At 40.8% G+C, this 21406-nt stretch overlaps 1 protein-coding gene across 1 annotated transcript in view; it reads right to left on the bottom strand.

The window, feature by feature from the left end:
* Positions 1-2523, bottom strand: part of LOC308056800 (uncharacterized protein) — a gene marked incomplete at its 5' end in the record, with an annotated part of 51609 nt that extends 49086 nt beyond the window's left edge. Inside the window, one exon of the mRNA XM_080372640.1 lies at positions 2504-2523. Coding sequence (XP_080228766.1) covers positions 2504-2523 — 20 coding nt within the window. The remainder of the gene's footprint in view (positions 1-2503) is intronic.
* Positions 2524-21406: the final 18883 nt, after the last annotated feature.

Raw genomic sequence — 21406 nt, 5'->3', positions numbered from 1 at the left:
TAAATGCCCAATATTCACTCATTTCATTTCAGAAAGGGAAGGAAAAAAATTGAATTCTGATCTCTGACAGCTGCATGCAAGGCATTTTAGCAGATACTGCAAGCACCCAGGAAACTGGAAGGGGATAAAAAGGCTTCAGAAGGTCACAAAGAGTGTTTGCTGTCCCTGCTGCAGATCAATGCCACAGTATGCACTGTTCACACCATCAGCCAGACCAGGGGCACATGGGCACATCCTGCACCTCCCAGTCAATCCACAGGCCCAGTCGTAACAGTGGAGGAAGCAGAGGATGGCAGCTGCCATTGACGCATAAGCAAGTCTCAAAAAAATGACAGAGTCCAGTTGCATCAACATAGTTCAAAAAAGGGTTACTCTATTTCCAATGGTAATTGAATTGCACACAGTTATTCTCTTCAGAGAACATGTAGCTAATGCATATTTTTTATTTTGAAGAGCAATTATGTAAACATTCACAGAAATACAGTGATGGGGTCATTTTTTTGCAGACTTGGAAGTTGGAGCTATAGATAGTAAGCCATCAAAACATCATAATACAAAACTGAGTACCTAATAAATATTTATAAAATTATTCTAATGTACTTGGTACATGTGTATATTTCTATTTTGCAATTATGGTGTATATATACATGAAAGTAAGCATGGTGCTTTCCAACACTGTTCTAGATCACGCTCACCCAAAATTTCACTAAAATAGAACAAAAATATGTAATGAACCACAAGAATCTGTATTGATTTAGATATTGGGTCTTAATAAAATTCCCTAAATTCTAGAAAAGATAATTAAATATGGTGAAATTCATTCTAAGAGCAGAGTGCTATTGTCCCTATGGGTAGATTTACTCGTGCAGGAAACCTGTGTCTGACAAAAGGTCTGGAAAAGAATATCTATTAGGAAAAGCCTGCCATTAAACTTTCTGCAACGGTGGGGAGAGGACCTGGCAGGTAGCTGAGTTAATCTGCTAAGTAGTTTCCAGTTAATAAAAAATTTCCCTTGCTTCTTCTCACTGTTAACACCAGCCCCCAAGAGAGCTATCACTTCCATCCAGCCACAGGTCCTGTCTGTGCTCTTCTTTCCCTACTGCAAGAGCAAATACAGCCTGCTCAGTTCCTCTCCCTGCTAAACAGACTTTGAAATATGTAACTTATGCCTTTTTTTATTAAATAAGAACTCAGTTATAGAGGTCTTACCCTTTTTCCCCAAATGTTAATCCCCTGGGCTCTTATTACCTTGTTAAATGTTTAATGTTGTGAGCATGCCCTGGTGAAAGCTGGGTCAGGTCACTGACCTCCTTGGCGGGGGAAGAGGCCAATTTCAGAGATATAGCGTACATCCCCCAAGGGCTGAGGGGGAGGAGGAGGCAAAACAGCTGTTAATCTGCCATAGCAGGGTGAAAGCACATTCTCCTTTGATATTCGTATTCGTTTTTGCAATTCCCATCACTTGGTTTTCTTGGGTGTGTGTACATCATTTAGCAACTTAGTATAGCCCAAGAAAACTGAACAGGCAGCTCTACAGAAAATAATGCGTCTGGCTTTGACTATACAGATACGTACAAGTATGATTAAACTTTTGGCTAATAAATAGGCAAAAACTCACAGAGACACTGTCAGCACAGCACTGGTTTTGATGCTGAAAGGGACAGAGGATATTTAAAGAGCTGGAGTTACACCAGTTTGCATGTTTGGTTTTGTGGTTTTTTTCCTGCAGGAAAGAAACACATGGACGCTCAGACCAATCTTGAACAGGTTCCCATTAGCTCAGAGAAAATCTCCTTGTGTCCAGACAATAATGCACTTTCATAAGAGAAATAAGTTCACTCAACAAAGCTGTTCTCAGCCCTCCTTGACTGAAACATTGTATAGGTACATAGGGATAAGGTGAAAAGTTTGTATTTAAAATGTAAAATTATTCTGCCATTTCACAATTGTTCCTGGCAGACTTGAGAAAGAAATCATGTGAGTTGAAAACTGAGGACTGTCATGCATTAGAGTTTAAGGATATCTACACTTAAATGATCCAAAAACTCATTCAAACATGAAACAGAAAGTCATGTTATGTTAGAAAGTTATGAAGGTTCTAATTCATAAACCTTATAATTTCTTTGTTCTGACAGATATCTTCATAAGAAAAATCAGTCCTTTCCTAACAAATTAATGTTTTTCCTCCTGCCTAGTTCTGAGAAGCCACAGGAATAAGGATATCTGAATAATGTTGGTGGAAGAAACAAATACCCATTTGTGATCACATATCTCACCCATACTAATTTTCCCTGACTTTCATGTCTGATTTTCCCTACATATATTTCATCCTCGAAATCCAATCAGAAATTGTTTCCTTTCCCCATGCCCTGTGCCTATTAATGTCCTTTCTGTGCTGGGAAGATGATACATCACCTCTACAAGACACAGAAAATAACTCGGGCTTGAAGGGATTTTTGGAGGTGACCTGGTCAGATGTCTGCTGAGACCAAAGCAAACTTACCTCAGGTTGCTGAGGGACATGTTCATTTGGACTCTGAGTACTCCCAAGGATGGAGAGTTCACAGCCTCTCTGGGCAATGTTTGCCAGTGTGTGACCACCCTCGTAGTACGGAATTAAACCCCAACATATGATCAGAATTTTCTTTGTTGCAACTTGTGTGTGTTGTCTCTATTACTAACCCTGCACGCCTTGGCTAACATGAGAGAAAGCAAAAAAGCCCAGAACCACTCTGTGAGTGAGACTGGAACGGGGCAGCCAAAAAAAGTAAATGTTGCAGAAGAGATTCTCCCATGAGGAATTTCCACTCTGGGAAAACCTGCAGTGCGTCACAAGCGGCTCATCTGAAGATTTGGGATTCATATGCCTTCTCCCAGTAGTTTTCCGGAGAGTTGTTTATTTTTTTTTCCCCCTCAATAGTCTAAGTGCACCACCATCTCTGACCTACTGAGAGCAAATTATTTGTAACCTTCCTGGCAGTGAAAAATGAAGCTATGTTAACTACAGGCAGTCCCTATGTGGTGATCACAATATTTACATTGGATTCTTTCATTAAGCCTCATGTTCACTTTGTCAAAAGTACATTAATTACTTGAAACTTGCATCATATAAGTCAACATGAGCATGCAGGTCAAGATAATACCTTGAGAATGTTATACTTCTTTTGTGTGGCAGCGTACTTCCGTTCTTGGGAATTACTCTACAACATGTGATGGGGTAAAAAGCTAAGCTACAGAAATGTTCAACACCAGTAGTACAGTGTTTTATGAGAAGGCAAGACGAGTATCTTAGACACAAAGAACTCCATAATGCTATTGTCCAAATAGATCTTCAAGCAAGCAACAAAAGTGATGGTTTAGGTGTTGTCTATGAAATAGTAACCAATTCAAGCACTGACTAAAATTAATCTGATTCATCTCTGTCAAAAAGATGTCCAGATCTCATGCTTGATCTTTCCTTCATTTTTGGGTGTAGGTAAGGACAAGTGTGCCTGATGCAACAGCTTCTTAATGCAGCATCCAGAGTTTACTCTGCTAGAAGAAGTATAATCTAATGTACCACTAATGCACCACTCATAGGATTGGGATAATGCCAACATAACCAGGTAATGTGACATAGGCTGATATCACCTTATTAGTATGTATATGAAACTGTCACTGAAAAATGCTAGGAAATGGTTTCCTGCATTGAAGGTCAGAGGTCTGTTAGCCTCTGATCACTGGCACAGACTGTAACGCACATACTGAATAGCCTGCCATTAGTCTGGACGTGGCTTAAAGGACAAATCTCAGCTCCAGCGAGCCATCTTCTGCGGTGAGGATGCAGGCACTCCACCCCTTGTGCTGCCCTGGCCCTCTGAAAGTGTAGTGCTGCCAGAGCCAACCAGCCCCATCCTGGCACGTTCCGCAGCAGAGTGGGAGATGGCAGCGTGCAGGGGCTTCCCTGAACCAGGGCAGTGCCAGGGCCATGGAGGGAGCCATGGTGGCCACCAGCAGCCACCAGAGTGGCTGAGGAGGCCTGGGCAGGGCCAGGAGCGAGGCAGGCAGTGTAACTGCCACTAGAAGAGTGGCTGCAGGGAGACCTTGCTGCAGCCTTCCAGGACTTAACGGGGACCTACAGAAAAGGTGGGAAGGGACTCTTTATCAAGGAGTGTGGTGATAGGATGAGGGGTGACAGTTTTAAATTGAAAGGGGGTAGATTTAGATTAGATACTAGGAAGAAATTCTTTACTGTGAGCATGCTGAGACACCTCCTCAGTTTTACAGGCCTTTCCCCCACAATTTGAAGCTAGGAAGTTACTGGCTATGCTAGTCCATGAAGCATGAGAAACAGAAGACACTCTGTTAGTCATGTATTTAATCTATAGGGCTGACTGCATGGTGAGAAAGAAGGTTGTATCATCTCCAGATGTGGCCAGTCTACCCTACAATGTCCCAGAAGAGCTGCAATGCAACAGGCTTACCTCCAGCACAGCTTACTTCCCACCACAAAAGGAGGAAACTGAGACAGATAATTCAAGCCCAGGGTTACTACTCTCTAAATCTGTAGTCACTAGATGTCTTTATTGCCTTTTTATTAAGGAAGATCACATACTCATTATGGTGCCTTAAAACATTATTTAAAGTGAATTATTTTGTGTAGCGGAAGATGAGTTCAGCCTGGCATCATTGTAGGCAAAAGCTACTTCAGGAGGCAGAAAAGAGGCCATAGCGGGTGTCACAGTAAGGAAGGGGGTTTCCTCAAGCCCTTTATATTTGATCAGCCTGACAGTTTCCCAAGAAAGATGAGACCCTTGTGTCCAACCAGACTGTCCGCTGCCTGCCTTTTAACAGCCCAGGAGGGTGATTTGACTAAAGGACCTCTGCTGACAGCATCACTGAGCCAAATCCAAACTATCCACCAATAAAACTGAGCTTGAAAACTCAAGCTGGCTAACCACAACAGCAGAGTCATAACCTGAGGTGTAACAGGGGTAAAAACAGTGATCGTGTTACAGATGCAGCCAGATCAGTTCGGGTGAGGGTATCTATCACACAGTTGCCTATGATAGAGGGACTGAACTTGATGGCCAGGGAGAATTAATTCCAGTTCCCTGTTCCTATGCCATATCTCTGGCATAAAAATACATACAAGTGCCCATTTGTAAAGGTATCCTTTACTTGTGGGGTGCTGCATGGTGAAAGAATGTTCTGCATGTGGGCTTTAATCACAGTTGTCAAATACCATCACAGTGAATGTGACCCTTGAATATCAAGGCTTACTAGAATCCAGCCTCTGGATTTTTTTTCCCTTCAAGCCACCTCCTACCAAGTTCTTCTTGGAAGTGCTTGCTTATGTATTTGGGCACCTGTCAGTAATGACAACTTGACTTTCAATGTCATAAAAGAAAATTTTGTGATTATCAAAGGCTTTTTGATAAGCTGTAGCAATAAGAGGACAATGTGACAAGCAAAGTAAATTGCAGAACAAGCACTTGTTGTGACTGACCTGCACTGCTGCTGCTAAGATGACAACATTGTGTACTAGCACTTTACTGACACCAGTCCAACTTCCCCAGTTGTTCTGAGGGCAATTTGGTTAAGTAGAAAAGCAGTACTTTAGGAATACTGTGGACAAGGAAAATGCTACACCCTTAAGCTTACAATATGAAAGGTGGACCAGTCTTTTGAGAGCTGATAGCATATGCTATCTATCTGATAGCATATGCTGTCTATCTGAAGGGCATAAAACGGCAAAGTAGTACAACTTGCTCAAGGGGATGACAGAAAGCCTGAAAAATTCAAACAGATATGTATGATCAGTTTAAAACATGCTTCTGTTTTCTGATGGCCCATGAATCCAGTAAAAAGTACAAAGAGATGTTTCCTGAAGAATCAAGCCATGAGAAGCACTGTCCTCTCCCCATTCGCTGCAGCTATCTTTGTCATTTTAAGGCTGACATTGCTCAGTCAAAACTTCCTTTATTATTACTTTCCTTATTTTGACCTAAACCAAGACTGACTTCTGGCTACAAGATTGTGCATAATTTTCCACATCTTTAAAAAAGGAGAGATACCTTATTTGTTTAACAAACTGAAAACTTCAGTTATGGGGGAATCCTGAAGAATTACCAGAACTGCATGTAAGCTAGCTTACCCAGTAGTGAATACTGCCCATTCCCCAGGCCCTGGACCTCAAATTGTATGGACATTTTCCTTTCCAGACTTCTCTGAAGTTTAGCAAATGTGTTCCCAAATTTCAGAAAGAATAGCCGTCTCTCTTCCTCTGCAAGGCTGTATCACACAAAAAAGCTAAAAAAAGTATCTTTGTGGTAAATGAACAAGAATATTTTGAAGATATGAGGCTGCCAATGCATTGTTTCAAACTTCCATTACAAGTCACCAAGCTCAAAAAGAAGATGCTAGGCCATGTCAGAAAGGGCTTGCCAAAGAAAGAATAACAAAAGGGTCAAAGAACCACAGAACCACAGAATGGTTGACATTGGAACAGGCCTCTGGAGGTCAATCACAATGTCAAACATTCATGCTCTAGCAGGGCCACAAATAGCTGTTTGCAGTGGACCACATCCAGACAGCTTTGAAGATCTCCAGGAATGGAGACTACAGCAGCTCCCTGGGCATCCTGTACCAGTGCTCAGTCACCCTCCCAGTAAACAAGTCTTTCTGATGTTGAGGAGGAACCTCCCTCCCATGTTTCAGTTTGTGCCCATTGCCCCTGGTCCTGCAACGGGACACCACTGGAAACAGCCTGGCTCTGTTGTCTTTGCATCCTCCCTTCAGGCATCTGTACACCTTGAGGACATCTGCTTGGAGCCTTTTCTTCTCCAGGTTAAACAGTCTGAGCTCTCTCCACCTTTCCTTCTATGGGAGATGCTCCAGTCCCTTCATCATCTTAATGTAGCCCTTGGCTGCAATATCTCCAGTAGCTCCATCTCTCTCTTGTACTGGGGAGCCCAGGACTGGGCACAGTACTCCAAACAGTGGCCTTACCAGTACTGAGCAGAGAGGATGGATCACCTTCACATTGTGTGTATGGCTCCATTTGCTTGACTTGTTATTTCCCTGTGAAAACTTAGAAGTGGATCAAAGACACATGAACCAACAAGTCTCATGATTTTCAACACTATGATTTTCTTTGAAATTGAGCTTTTGCAAGCCTCAAAAATAGTAAGCCTTATGTTGCAGTGGTAGGATTTGCACTGCAAAATCCATGGAAACGATGTTATTCACAAAAGGTGTATATTCAATTTCTCTCTAAGTGTAAATGGATGTAAGTTCTTCTAGAAACGGTATCTGCTATGTATATTGTGCCTGTAGGAGAAGGAGAGAAGGGATGAAAGTAGGAACACAACTAATTTTTAATAGGGTTTTTTTTCAATTGTTTTTTTTCTAAATTGCATCCAATGTCCCCTGCTGACTTCCTCCATGTAGTCATAATTAAGCACAAATGTCTTCAGGGAGCAAACGGTTGGCATTTAAATAATTTTGTCATTCTCAATGGCCTTTAACTCTAGTCAGGACCTCCTTCACTGTCATCCCCTAATTATCTCTGGCAACCACAATGGCACAAACATACCACTGCATGGGAAAACCGTTCTCCTGTTCCCATCTTTCCCACTCCTTCCCCCGCAAATCTGGAAAGATCTACATAGAACTGCCAGTGTCAGTTTACCTTAAGCATATGTAGCAGAAGATACTTTCTCCAGTTCCCTTAAAGGAAGGAAAATGAGATTGCGCACATCATCTGCCCAGTCACAGTGCCTCAGCAACAATCTTCTACTACAGCTATTACAAAAATGAGTCTAATTGGATGATCAGGGAAAGCACTTTGAACAATCCACAAACTTGGAAAGTGCCACAAGGATTCTTCTTCAAATTCCTTAGGCCATGGAATAGCCACAGAATATTTTTTTCTGTTACTATTTTAAATAAATAACAATTCAAAGAATTTGCTCTTGTCACAGTAGTTTTCATATATTCTAAAATTCTGCTTTGAGTATGCAGAATTTTAGGATTAAAGCCCCTCTGTTAAGAAACCCAAATAAACAGTAATGATGCTAATACAGTGTATAGAAAAAGGAGAAGCTACCATGCCACCTTTGGACAGAGAGTTAGAGGAATCCACAGGGCAGAAGTGCAGAAACAGGAGCCAAGAGGCAGAATTTAGATTACATACACAATCTAGGAGAGAGAAAAGCACCGTAGTTAAATGTTACCAGTCTCAGTGACAGAGTTTTTTAAGGATGGGGATACTGACAGACAGTAATGCCAACTGTATGTAACATATGCCAATGTCTCTTCATTGGGGTTTAGAGGTATAAAAAGAGAGAGAGATGACAATGAGAAAAAAAATTGCTTTGTTTTGAGCAACTATTTAGGTTTGGTTCCAATACGTTTGAATTTTATTGACTCAACTGCATAGTATGGATACAGCGAGGATAAACATTATTGTCTAAAAGCTGGTCCTTATCCATTAAAATTCCTGCTCTTGTATCTTACTGGTTTTACAGTGTTTCAAAGCTCTTAGCTCTCAATTTGCTTTTGTGTTGGTAGACTACAGTGCAGGAACACTAGCAACAAATACTCAAGATTCTAATTCTCATACATTTTTTTTTGATCCAGTTAATCTGAAAAAAATATTTTATGGGTAACCAACTATCCACTCCAAACCCACATATTTCTGTTGTGGCCTCTTGGCTTAATTACATTTTATAAAATGGTTATGGGGCCTGTTATCTGGTGACATATCATTTTAAAATAACATCATGCTATCTTTCAGGCAAAGCTTTGCAAAAGGCTTGTTCTCTGGTTATTGATAATGATTAGTCTATCAGTCTAAGGGACAGTTGAAACGAGTCCACTCTCCGCTGGTCCTGCTTCTTGCTTCCAGCCTAGCATGTTGGTGGGGTATAAGCATTGCTCCCAGGGTCATGCCTCAGGGAATACACCCTCCCAGGCAGCTGAGGCAAGAGGAAGGTCTGGCAGGGCAAGATACACAAGCACACAGCTCCCATGAACAACTGCTGTGGGAGGTCATTAGGCAAACTACCTAAGACCCCCTCTTTCATTTCAGACCTTGCCTCTGTCAAACACAGCCTATGACTTACTGTGACACTCACCAGCATAGTCTGGGTTGAGCGAGCCTGAAAGATTTGGGAAAAGATGTAGTCCATCTGCATCCAGCAGCCTGCAAAAAGTTAAATTTGGGGGTGGGGGGGAAATCACTTTTGGGTTCACTACAAAGAAGTTCTGTATGTTCACTACTCCAAGAGTCATTATGTACATTCAGGAAGCAGCTGTCTTTCATGAAAGACAAGATCATAGTGATCGCTACAGTGACCATTTATCTAAGATACTTCGATATGTAAAGCAAAGTGTTCGCAAGACCCCTTCCTGCCTTTCGCACCATTTAAAAATTACCCTGCAGCATGTTTCACTCCTCAGCTTCTGCAGTGCCCATCCTTCCAAACTTCTGTTTATCTCCTCCTTATTTTAGTCCATACTGGTTTCCACACCAATCCTGGAGTTTTGAAGGGCCTCCCATTTCCCAACTACCCTCTTTCTTTGAGTTTGTTTCTTAGAAAAACCCTCAGCAGGGCCAGATGAAATGCAGGCAGAGTGGGCAGATGCCTCAGGCAGCAAGCTGCCTGTTTTTCTCACCTAACCAGGAGCAGGGAACAGCCACCTGAAGGCTGTGGATCTGTGTGCAGCACTGGGGAACCCAGCCATGATGATGCCCCAACAACCTCAAGGGCTCTGCACCATGGCCAAGGGAAGGTGTGGGGGTGCAGGATGCCAAGGCACACATGAAGTCCAGCTATCGCTCTGCTTTTTGTTTATCCACTCCCATAGCATGGTTGCCACATCCCATGCCAGCCCAGCACTTCCTCTTTCCTTTCCATGTGCAAATCTGGAGGTGGCAGCCTCTTCACTGTCAGCACTTGCAGCAGCCACCAGAGAGGTCCAGGGAGTCAGGAGGTCACAGTGCACCTGTGGGAGGAATGAGGTGATAAGCAGAAGTGGGAGGAGAGCAATTTCTGTTGGGGTTGGGAAAGGAAACTGTGTCAGCTGGAGATTAAATTTGCCCAGGGTATTGAAAGATACCCTCTTACCCGCAGGTATAGGCACTCTAGACCCTGCTGACCCTGCCAGTCCCTCCCTTTCTGAAGGTGCAAAGCTAATTTTGCTGCTCTGCTGAAAGCAGGAGTAAGTTATTCAGTGCTCTTCCCCAGCAACCAAATTCAACTGTGCCTGCTTTGCTAGGAAGCCCTGTCCCAGGACCATCTACTGTGTGCCACTCCCCTCTGACATCTTTTGGCATCTCACCCCACACCTTCTGTACCTGACACAAAGTTAAGCTCTAAGAGAAGGATTTTTAGACCTGTTATGCTCTTTTTCTGTACCCTTCATCTCATGTTTGCCTTTCTCTCCCTACTTACAAAGAGGCTGCCCTTTCAGTTATGAAAGTGGAATAATTCCACCAGCATTTCTGGACATAAACGTGATCTATCCAGCCATGATTATGCAATTGTTGTGGACTTGATTGCTACTTGGTCAGTTTGTTTGTAGGTAAGCTACATTAATAACTCAACTAATACAAAGTAGCAGGATATAACAATAAAATATTCTTAGAAACATATTATAGAGGTCTTGTCTGCAGAAAAAAAAGATAATTAAAAGTCTTTAGACTTAAAGACTCCCAAAATAGGTGTTTCCTGTTCTTCAACTTCAGTTTTCACCACCATTTTGCAAACGTTTCCCCATAACAGATTATTTTGCTGTAACACAGAAGATGGCAGTGATATGAGCAAAATTAAAACCCAGGATAATGTTATCTTCACAGCAATATAGAGCAGTACAAAAAATAGGAGAGAAGTAATTAAACTGGTGTTTGTTGTTTTCCTTTAGCGTAAATTATTTTGAAAACACACCAAAAATGACTACACCATTTTCAGAAAAAAACTTCCCTGATCATCAGCAAGATGTGTTGAATTCAACCTGTATCCTGAGCCCACACAGCATAACCATATACATCTGGGGCTTCCACACACAACCTGTGAAACTTACTGAAAGATTCTCTGAAGCTCTGAGGTCCCTGTGAGTTCATTTTGACTCTTTCGGTGGCAGAGCCACCAGTCCCCCTCACTAGCTTGCCAGGTTTCTGTTTTTCTTCAAGCTACAGAGATAAAGCCTGTGAGTCACCAGTGGTACAGCCAGACCAGCCCCAGGGATGTCTGGCAGACCCGCTGGACCTCATGGCCACATCAAGATGACTGAGGCAGACTCTGGGAAGGCACGGATGTCCCTGGGGCCCTTCTCTTGGGTGCTTTTGTCAGTAGTCGGATCTGGGATGGAAGTATTTGTCATAGTCCTGTCACGTTGGTAACAGCTGCAGTATCAAAGAAAAGGTGTTTTGTTTTTTCCTTTGGCATTCTTCTTCTATAAAGGCTTCTCATCCAAGTGCCCTACTGCAGCAGAAAGGTGGTTTGTTACAACTTACAGAAAGAGGGAGAGAAAACCTGATCCAGTTATTCCATTTATTCTTCAAGATATTTGTTCTGTGTTCTTTACATTTATCTAAAATAAAGTAAATCTAAGCAAAAATAGCTGTCTGCCAGCACAATGAAAATAGAGACTTTAAGAGACACCTCTGCTGTTTTAACAGGTAGCTAGCCTGCTTCCTTCTTCATAAAACGTTATAGATTTTCTTCGATGTTCTTAGATTTTTTTTGACTGGGATACAGAGCATATGTTTTATTCTGTTTTGTTGCTGTGCATTCACAGCTGTGTTCATCCCCCTACCTATTCATTTCCAGCTTTATGGTTATACAGTCTGCTGAGTATTTACAAGAATGAAATACTTATATAACTAAAAGCTAAGCACCTGTGACATTTGTACTTTGTTTTCTCAAGTACTGTCAAATGCTGTCACATTTTCATCATTATGCTTTCTTAAAGACCTTTTTAAAAATACAACAAAACTTGGTTGGCAAGTTGTTTCTGGGACACTTAGCAAGATGGTATTGTTTCATATCTGACATGTTACACAGCCCCTAGTTTTTCTATAACATTCTTTCAGGCAATTCCTAACATATCCTAAGGGATACCCCACATTCTACCAAAACACTTATCATTAGAGCTAATGGGCAGATTCATTTGCTCTAGACAATTTTCAATTGAACTCTATACAGGAATCCTCTCCTATTATTTTTGGACCAGGTTGGTTAAATATTGTTTAAAGCCAGAATCGTTAGTTTGGAAAAACACTCTCAGAACAGCCTGTATTTTAAAGCCAAATTAGAGTATTAAAGCAGTTCTTTTCTGTTTGCACTTTCACAAAGTAGATCTAAGCTTGAAACACCAAGAAGTAAACATATTATCTTGATTAGATCCTCAAAGTGATGGGAAATTGGACGTTAAAAGGCCTTTGAGGATGTTGATTAAAATGCTGTCTTCAGTAGATAATACCAATAGTTTCAATAGTCTTAGGGCAGTAATACACTTTCCATCTGAAGCCATCTCCCATTTCATGTTATAGCAGATTTTATTGGTTATAAATTGTCAGAGTTGACTCCACACAGAGAGGCCTCTCCTTGCCAGAGGAAGATGACAAAGTGAAGTAACAGAACTGATGTTCTTAGGGCCCAAACACATCCCTGTGTCTGCAGGCCAGTGCGCTGGGCTGCTCTGGAGGTAAGCAGCCCTTTGGTGGGGAGCTGGACATGTCCCTCTTCATTTTGCCTTTCTGATGTGTTATCTGCTATATAATCAGGATTCTGGATTCATGAGAGAATAGTGCAGCACTATTCACCTCTCAGCAATACACACCCAAATAGGACATTTTCTTCTGCTGAGTATATTTATTGGAATATTAATATCATTGATGAGGAACAGCAACAAGCATGCTTCCCATTGTTGCTTAAGGCAAATTCTTCTTACATCTGTCAAAATTGGCCAAAGTCTAACTTTTGCGTGTTGAAGAAAGACATACCCTAAGAGTTCATCACCAAGTAGAACATTTTATAATAAAGTATGTTTTGCCAAGCTCTGCATCACTGTCTTCCAGGTAATCCTGCCATGAACACACATGCCATCCTGTGGGAATGCCACAAGGCTTAGCTTCCCACCTCAGGAAGCAATGCTTATCACTACGTGTGGCATCAAACAGAAGGTTCCAAATTTAGACAGTAAGGGAATTGATCTGATAAAAAACTTCTGAACTAATCTTGCGTTTATCTTCCCATGTGTTACACCTTTTTTTTTCTTTTTTTTTCTTTTTCTTTTTTTTTTTTTTTTGTAAATACTGAAGAATTTTAACAGCTTTGGATATAAATGGCAAGAAAAATTATACAGTTCCTGTAAATCAAAATGCAAATGCAACACAAATTCAAGTATTTCTCACCTTGTTCAACTAAATCTGATCCAGTATTTTGCATGTTTATGCATATCTGTGTTATATAGGGTTACATATCTTTTCTTAAATCTTTCTCCTTTTTTTAGCCAAAGTCCTCTATAAAGGTTCATTAGATTTGTTCAATCCCAGAAAATTGAATAGATGAAGGCTATTAAGTTTGTCAATGGAAGACAAATCTAAAATTGCACTAAAATCAGAGTGGTACCACAGGACCTTCAAAGGAACTTAAACCCAGAAATTCCCAAGGGCACACCTGCTGAGAGACAGAGGTAAGCTTTCTAAGCACAAATATATGATTGCTAGTGGGGGCTTTTCAAAAGTCAAAGTGTAGAATTGTGAAAGCCAAGTGCAGTCTCAAAGACAGGCATTTCTGTAGCATACCTCACCAGGCCATTTTCCTTCTGAGCCATACTGCAGGTAGTCCAAGTACAGACTCAGGCCAAAGTCTGGCTAACTCTGTATTTTCTGTAAATTTGTCAAAGTCTATGATATATCATTCTTTCAGAAATACTGTGTCAAATATTTTTTTTCTTGAAGGACTCAATCAAGGTGTCTTGAAACACCTTCTGAAATGAATACTTTTTGTTCATTTCTTAAACCCATGAAATACTGATATTGTATTGGCGTCTGGAAACATGTTCTCATGACAGGAGCTGATCTCTGTCCTTGTATATACAGTCATACTTTCAGCTCTGCTGCATATTCAAAACACTCCTCTTTCTTCACTACAGTTGGCTTTAACTCTTTTTGAAGTATGTTCTTGCCCTGCTAACATTTTAATTTGGTGCTGAACAGGAAGATGCTAGAGCTGAGAGTAGGTATTGATTTTTTTTTTTACTTTGTTTGTTTGTTTTTTCAATAATGTCTTGAACAAACAACGCAGTTCTGGAAGGAAAAACCCAAAGTAGGGCAGGTTTGGGTCCTGGGAACATCTTGCTGCTCCCCTCCCTTCACACACTTACAGAACAGCAGAGAATTAGGGTACAGAGACAGAGAAGAAGAAAAACATACAGTATATAAATTAAATTGGGCTTGTGTTTATACATTCTGCCCTATGAATGACTCCCAGCCCTGATAACTCATTTCCTTTTTGCAGGGTGGAAATTGCTCAGTAACAGCAAAAGTGAAAAGGTGGATCATTTTTTTACTGCCTCACAACAAGCCACTTGAGTGATTTGAAATTACTAGGTCACAGTCTCTGGATTGGAACACTCCAAGAATCCTGTCCTTTTGTTCCAAACAGGAATTAAAATCTCAGACAATGATTAAATCACAGGAACCCTGATCCCTTAGACAGTAGCTAAGCTACAGCATGCTAATTGCAGAAGGCTGGATACAACCAATATGAACAAGAAACAGTAGGGCTTACTAGTTTTATACCTGTAGGAGCCTGTGTGAAGTCTTTTTCTAGCTTACTTTTACAGTGTTTTATTTATTAAACTTTTGCCTAAAAAGAAACTAGTATATTGTTTACAGGAGGTATATAGGGACACCAGATTTTTTTCTTGCCATTACAGTGCAAACAAGAGAACATGAGTAACAATCATGGTTTAATAATAATGATCAAAATCAGTAGCCAATGATATGTTGGTATTTCAAGTTTGTTGATTCAGTGGATTCTAATTTGTCATTTGGTGAATGATCTTTTTAACTGATTTTAACTGCTTTGATAACAAAAGTGGTTTGTTACTCAAATAAGAGCTGGTTGTCATATGCAGCTTTGGCCTAAACTGCTTTGGGAGAAAAGAAATCAAGATTATTCATGTTGGGAATTACACTTCCTTTTTGTCTTGGGTGTATAATATGTATCGGGAAGTGGCTGAAATATCTAGTCTTTGTTATCAGAGGTAATAAGGTTATCTGGTCTCCAGAGTTTAATCTCTGCAGACCTCTCTCCAGTCACCACTGTCATGCTACTGACACCTGTCCTGATCACCCCGCACCAGGCTGTTTACTAGCCTGTGCAGAAGGCTCTCCTGTCATTTATCCTGTTTCCTCTTGTTTCCCCTACCATCCTCTCCTTGACAGCCCAGATGTCCCTTAAGTCTTTAATAAGCTAATTGGTCTAAAATGGAATAGAGGAATGATTCTGAAAGCACAGGCAGATCTCTTCCTAGTTCCAAGTGGCCTTGAAACTCAAGTTATGCATCCCACTATAGAAAAAGAAAACCTTACAAAGAAATAAAAAAAGGAAGCAATTACATTTACAAATAACCCCACATGGCACTTTTTTATTGTTTGTTCTCATGAGCAGCATCATGTAGCAAGGGTTGTATGTCCAAAGCTGCAAAGGGCAACATTCTCCTTTCAGATGTTCCCAAACACCAGCTGAGAGAGCTCCCCCTGTGCAGATCTCCCATGGACAATAGCATAGGGTGCTTCACGTGCAATAGGTGTGAAAACACACTGTCAGTGACCTCACAGCTTGGACAAGAGTGTCCTCCCAATTAACAAAAGTATTTGCAGCAGCTACACCTGACTGCCTCTTTGGAACCTTAGCAATGACAACATACCCAACCCACAGCATTGTTAACATAGATCATGGATACAGAATAAATCAAACTTTGTTCTAACTTTAGGAGAAAACAGGTGAAGAGTTAAGAAGCACCCATTCATTTCTGCTCTACATATGTGTACTCTTGGCCTCTTGGTCCTACATCAGCGACAACCCCTGTTAGCAGCTTGCAAGTGACAGAGCAAGGTACGCTAATGATGGTGGCAGTGGTAGGCTACAGTTATTTCAGTTTTTCACCATTCCTATGCCAGTGCATATTAAATCAGTGTATGGGATGTAGAGGAGGTCACGTAATTCTTCTGCAGGTAAGAGAAGCCACAATCTTACCTTTTTACTGTAGTACAACTGGGACTTAAATTCAGTGAGAAATACAGAAATGCACTATTCCCTGAACTTGTTAAAGATTGTCGTGGATGCAGACATATGCTCTACCTTCTTCTGTCAGTCAGCTCTTTTATTTCCCCCTTTCATTATTTGTACATACCAGACAGGATAAATTGATCTGCAGGTTTCCACAGACATAATGCATGACTATTCTGATTCAGATTCATCTGGGACACTGATGAGGTCTGTCTGAGGAAGCGATTAGTTCTAACAGTGAACCTGTTTTTTTCCTCCTGTTCCTATTAATTGCACTGTGCTTTGGGTTTGTTTTTTTTTTTTTGTTTAGAGGACACAGCTTGAAAGTGGAGCCAAGACAGAAGAAAAGTTCTGCATTACAGTGGAGCAGTATTCAATAAGGAACTACCCCTTATAAGAAGCACTTACGGGATAATCTTTCTTTCTAAGAAAGTCCTTTTAAAGGACTCCTGGAAAATTCATAGAGCCAAGAATGCCCCCGTGGAACTGTGCAGGAGTGAGCAGATTTGTACTGGCAGCAAAGCTAACTGCTGAGCATACTGATTGTCATGAGTTATGATCTAATTGCCGCTTTCTTTCTTTTTTATTTTTTTTCTTTTTTGGTGTATATTTTCTACTTATGTCTAGTGAAAGTACAGCTACAGCATCTTAATTGTCCCCATCATTTTCAATAAATTTCTGTCAGAGTAGCAGGTGTATTTATCCTAAAGTTGATAGAAAAGGAAAGCATGCAATAAGCCTAATCAATTTTCGAAAATGGTAAATTGCTTTGACTCCAGTAAGAAAAGCAGGGATGCATATGCAATCCATTATGTATGTAATACATGAATAGCCTGTATATATTGAAACAGCGGCAGTAACAACACATAAAGCCCATAATTAAGATATTTCTATCTTAAATCTATTCCAAAAAGGGCTCAAGCACTTTTGCATACTCACTGCAAAGAAGAAAAGTGTGTTAAGAAGTCTTCAGTGGAAAAATAACTTACATAAAATTGCAAGCATTTTTAAAAAATCAATTTGCATTACTAGTGAGTTGTCCTGAAAATATGAAATATGGTACCTATAACTCAGAAGGGGAGGTAAGCAACAGACATATGTCTGTTACCCCATCTTCAATATGCTACATTTTGAGGTAAAAATAAAGTTAAGTAAGTGATGATGCATGAAAAATGGGGGGAAAATGAAATATTATCAGGTCAGAGTTTCACCATGCCAGACTAACCTGATCTGTCTAATAAGAAAAATGAGAATTCAGCAAGTCTAATGCAGCTTGGCTGCGTAAACCTTTTGCTATAATATGAGAATGTAGTTAAACTGAAAAGACAGAGATGAGAAAGCTTGCACAGTAAGAGAATTCAAACTGAACAATGGCAGCCAGCAATTCTGAACATGCCAAGCTGGGAGTTGCAAGTTTGGTTTTTAAATGATGACTGAACCATCTTTTCCTATATTTACTTTCAATTAATTAATGCTGATGAAAGAAACTATGCTGTTCACACACCCATCTCAAGTCCTTCTGTGCCCCTCCTTTCCCACACCTCTGCTGCTTGCATTCACATTCAAACACCTCAAGCATCCTCAGCGACCTAGCAGAGACTCAGAGCCCAGGGCAAAGGAAGGCTAAAGTGGATCCTGGCTACTCCTTTTGTTTCTGAGCCTGCATAAGCATCTGTCTCAACATAATGATCCAGAGAGAGCTCTTTAGCAGCCATCTTATGGGCCACACTGATGCCCAGAACCTTCACTAAACTGTGTGGCTTGCAGATCCCCCCCTTCCCTGTACCACTGCCGCAAGTCCATACTGCTAACGGCTTCAGCACTGGTCACAAAATTGCTACACAAAATAGTTGGAGAAGGATCATGAGCAAATAGTCCCTCAGCTGTCTGCTAGCAATGTCCAGGACTAGACTTGTGGAAGAAGGCTTAAGATGTACTTGCATGCACTACAGCCATAGCATCTGCATGAAGAACACACAACAGGACTAAAAATCTTACTCTTAGCAACTTCTGTTTACAGTCAGAGTAAATGGACTCTTGTATCTTCTTTCAGTGCATCGGTGTTGTGTGTTGCAAGGCTTCTGCTATGGTCAAAAATGTCCCCTTCTTTTTGGTCAATGTCTAACCCAAAGCACACAACTTGAAAATTAAATTCAGGATTGAAGTTTGTCTGTCATGTTCTTTCTACCTACTATAATAAAAAAAAAAGTCATTAATTAGGCAGAAATACATGCCTTTCCATTCCTGAAATATGATTTTCATCTGCCAAGGACTAGAGTTTTTATCATCTTCCACTGAAATACCAATAATGCAAACTAGAAGGGAAAACTGTGTATAGTAGTTGATGGATGATACTGACACAAATAAAAATGGACATTCTTTGAAACTTTCAGGTTATGAATGGGAACTCACAGACCACAGCAATAGGAATTGAATGAAGACCCCAAAAAAGTAGGCAGGTTAGTTATCATTTCCATTACTAAAAAATGGCTGCATAAATATATGTGTTAGTACTGATATAAGAACTTACTTTTGACATTTACATAATACAATGAGAAAGGACATATGGAGTCTACTGCTTATGAACACAGAAAAATATTCTAGATAAATGGAAATGCAGAAAAGCTAATCACTCACAGCAGAAAAAATTTGTCATTTCAGCACTGTCTTGTACAACATTCACCCAAAGAAGTGAGCAGACGTTATACAGAATGAAATCACAACAACATACCCAGAAATGGAAGAAAGCCAAAAATAAGACCTCTGGATATTTCATTCACCAACACTCTGCTATAAAATACTCTTTGAAAACTATTTCAAAATGGTACTAAGCCATTTCTAGAAGCTGGCGTGGAAAGAAGCTTACAGAAACAGGATAGGAGCATCTGTTCCAATGTCTTCTACAAGTGAAGCATTTCTGTGTTCTCCATCCAAGATTCTGCCTTTCATCTAAGAAAAACCCTCACTGTCATAGATTCTACAATTGTTTTGTGAGTGAGTAAGATGAGGCATAGAAACTAAGATACCTCTCTTGAATAAGCCCGTGGAAGACTCATTCCTGATCCCACTGGCCTGACCCTTCCCCAGCACTACAAGGTGTTCTGGAACTACTGCCATAGAAAGGTGTTTGATGGGCCCCAGAGCAACCCACGGCCATGTTAGATGTTGAAACGTTACTCACAGACCACAAGTAGGCATCCCAGAGACTGCAGATGGTCACACCAGAACAGACATTTATGCTTCTTTCCTTTCATAGTACAATTTGATTCAATAACATCAATCAGCAGACTTGCAGGTGATGTGTCAGTGGTGTGCACACACACAACATGCATGTACAGAGGAGAACATATCAGATGTATGACAGGTAAGCATGCACAGATTCTCCGAGATGCACTTAAAATGCAAAATATCTAAATTCTGCTCAGAGTCCACACTGGATGATCACCTGAGGTTCCTTCTCTGTGCAGTCCTGCATTGTCATTCTTAGAAAGAAACTACCTTATAAAAAATGGGAGGAGAAATGGGCTGTAAGACAAGAGTTTTTTAAGCTTACTTTCTATTATATACAGTTTGACAGTACATAGAAGAGTCGAGATTCAACTGTCTAACTTCTTCATTCTTAAAAGCAGGTGTCAAAAGGGAAGACCAAAAAGAGTCTTAGGTGAAACTAGACAATTTTGTACATTAAAAGTAACACGACTTTGCTCCACTCATTTTTGTGAGGAGCTGATTAGGAAGAGTATAATAACCCTAGGTCTTCTACCTTCAACAGTATTAAATCCTGAGATGCTGTCAGACTTATTAATGCCACTGTCAAGTATTGTGAGCATTCAAAGACACACTATCAAGAAATCAATGAGAGACAACAGTACACACATTCCAGCAGCAGCCAGGCTAGACGGCTCTACCCTGGCTTACTCGGCATTTGGGCAACTCACACACCCAGGGAAACTGTGGCAATGAAAATATGACAAAGAGCACACATGCCTGTGTAAAGGTGGGTCAAAGCAAAACTGCATGTGTTTGGAGAGGTCAAAGTTACTCAAATAGTAGCATAGATTGGGGGGGGGGGGGGGGGGGGGAGAGGGGGGGAAGGTTATCGAGGGGCAAACCTGCCAGGGTGTTGGAGGAAGTGGTCTTTTGGGTTAGCTAAAGGGTAAGCTGCAAAGGGCAGGCCTTAATGGTAACTCGGCACAGAGGAGACATGACATGACTAGGAACCCACCAGGGACCAGGTTATTAAACCCCTTCAGCGAAGCCCTAGAAAAGGCCATAAAGAAAATGATCTCTAAACAAGTTAGTAAACTCTTTGAAGTAGTGAAATGCCATCCCACTGGAAAGAAACTCTGGAAGGACTTTAAAAAAATGTACAAATGTAATGTCAAATGAGCTTTATCTGAATAAACGTAAAGCATCTAGGCAAAAATAGCCAAAGTCATGTTGACCCCAAACTCATGTTGAACCCTGAGCTAGCAGTCAGGGCACAGAAAGGACATAAGAAGGTCATTGAAATGAGCACCCTGAAATTATCATCTCTGCATGCAGCAGCAGTCAAAACAGGCGATAAAATATTAGGCGTTGTTAGGAACAGTACTGAGGAAAGACAGAGATTGTTATTTCTCGCCATATAAAAATGTTGGTTTGCTGATGTAACAAGTTTTTGGCCAGCTTAAAAGGAAGGGCATCTCCGTGGCAAGGAGAAACTCGAAAGGCCAGGGCTTTGCAATCTGGAGATGGGAAGGCTAAAGGGGTTAGCTAAGGCTTTGCAAATCTGTAAATGTGCTGAAAAAGCTAAAAGGAAAACTGTTGTTCCCTGAACCCTATGCTGTAAGGAGGCCATTCGATGTCTTTCATGAGCTCCTAAGGTCACTTCTGGCCTGAGTGGTTATGCAACTCTGTGCCTCCACGGGCAGGCATGCCCAGCCCTCCACACCTACCCTTGCCCAGGGATCTCCAACTTTTGTCCTCTCCAGCACATGAACACCTACACTTGCATATAATTTGCCTCATTTCTGCATGACTATTGCCTTGAAATTTGGTGCACATTCCATAAATTCATGTATAAAAATTCGTATTAACAAATGTGAAAAGTATCTTCTAATTAATTTAACAAAGTG

This window comes from Falco punctatus, assembly GCF_963210335.1.
Source record: "Falco punctatus genome assembly, chromosome: Z".
NCBI lineage: Eukaryota > Metazoa > Chordata > Aves > Falconiformes > Falconidae > Falco > Falco punctatus.
The sequence above is the reverse complement of the archived record's forward strand: the minus strand, read 5'-3'. Positions and strand labels throughout refer to the sequence as shown.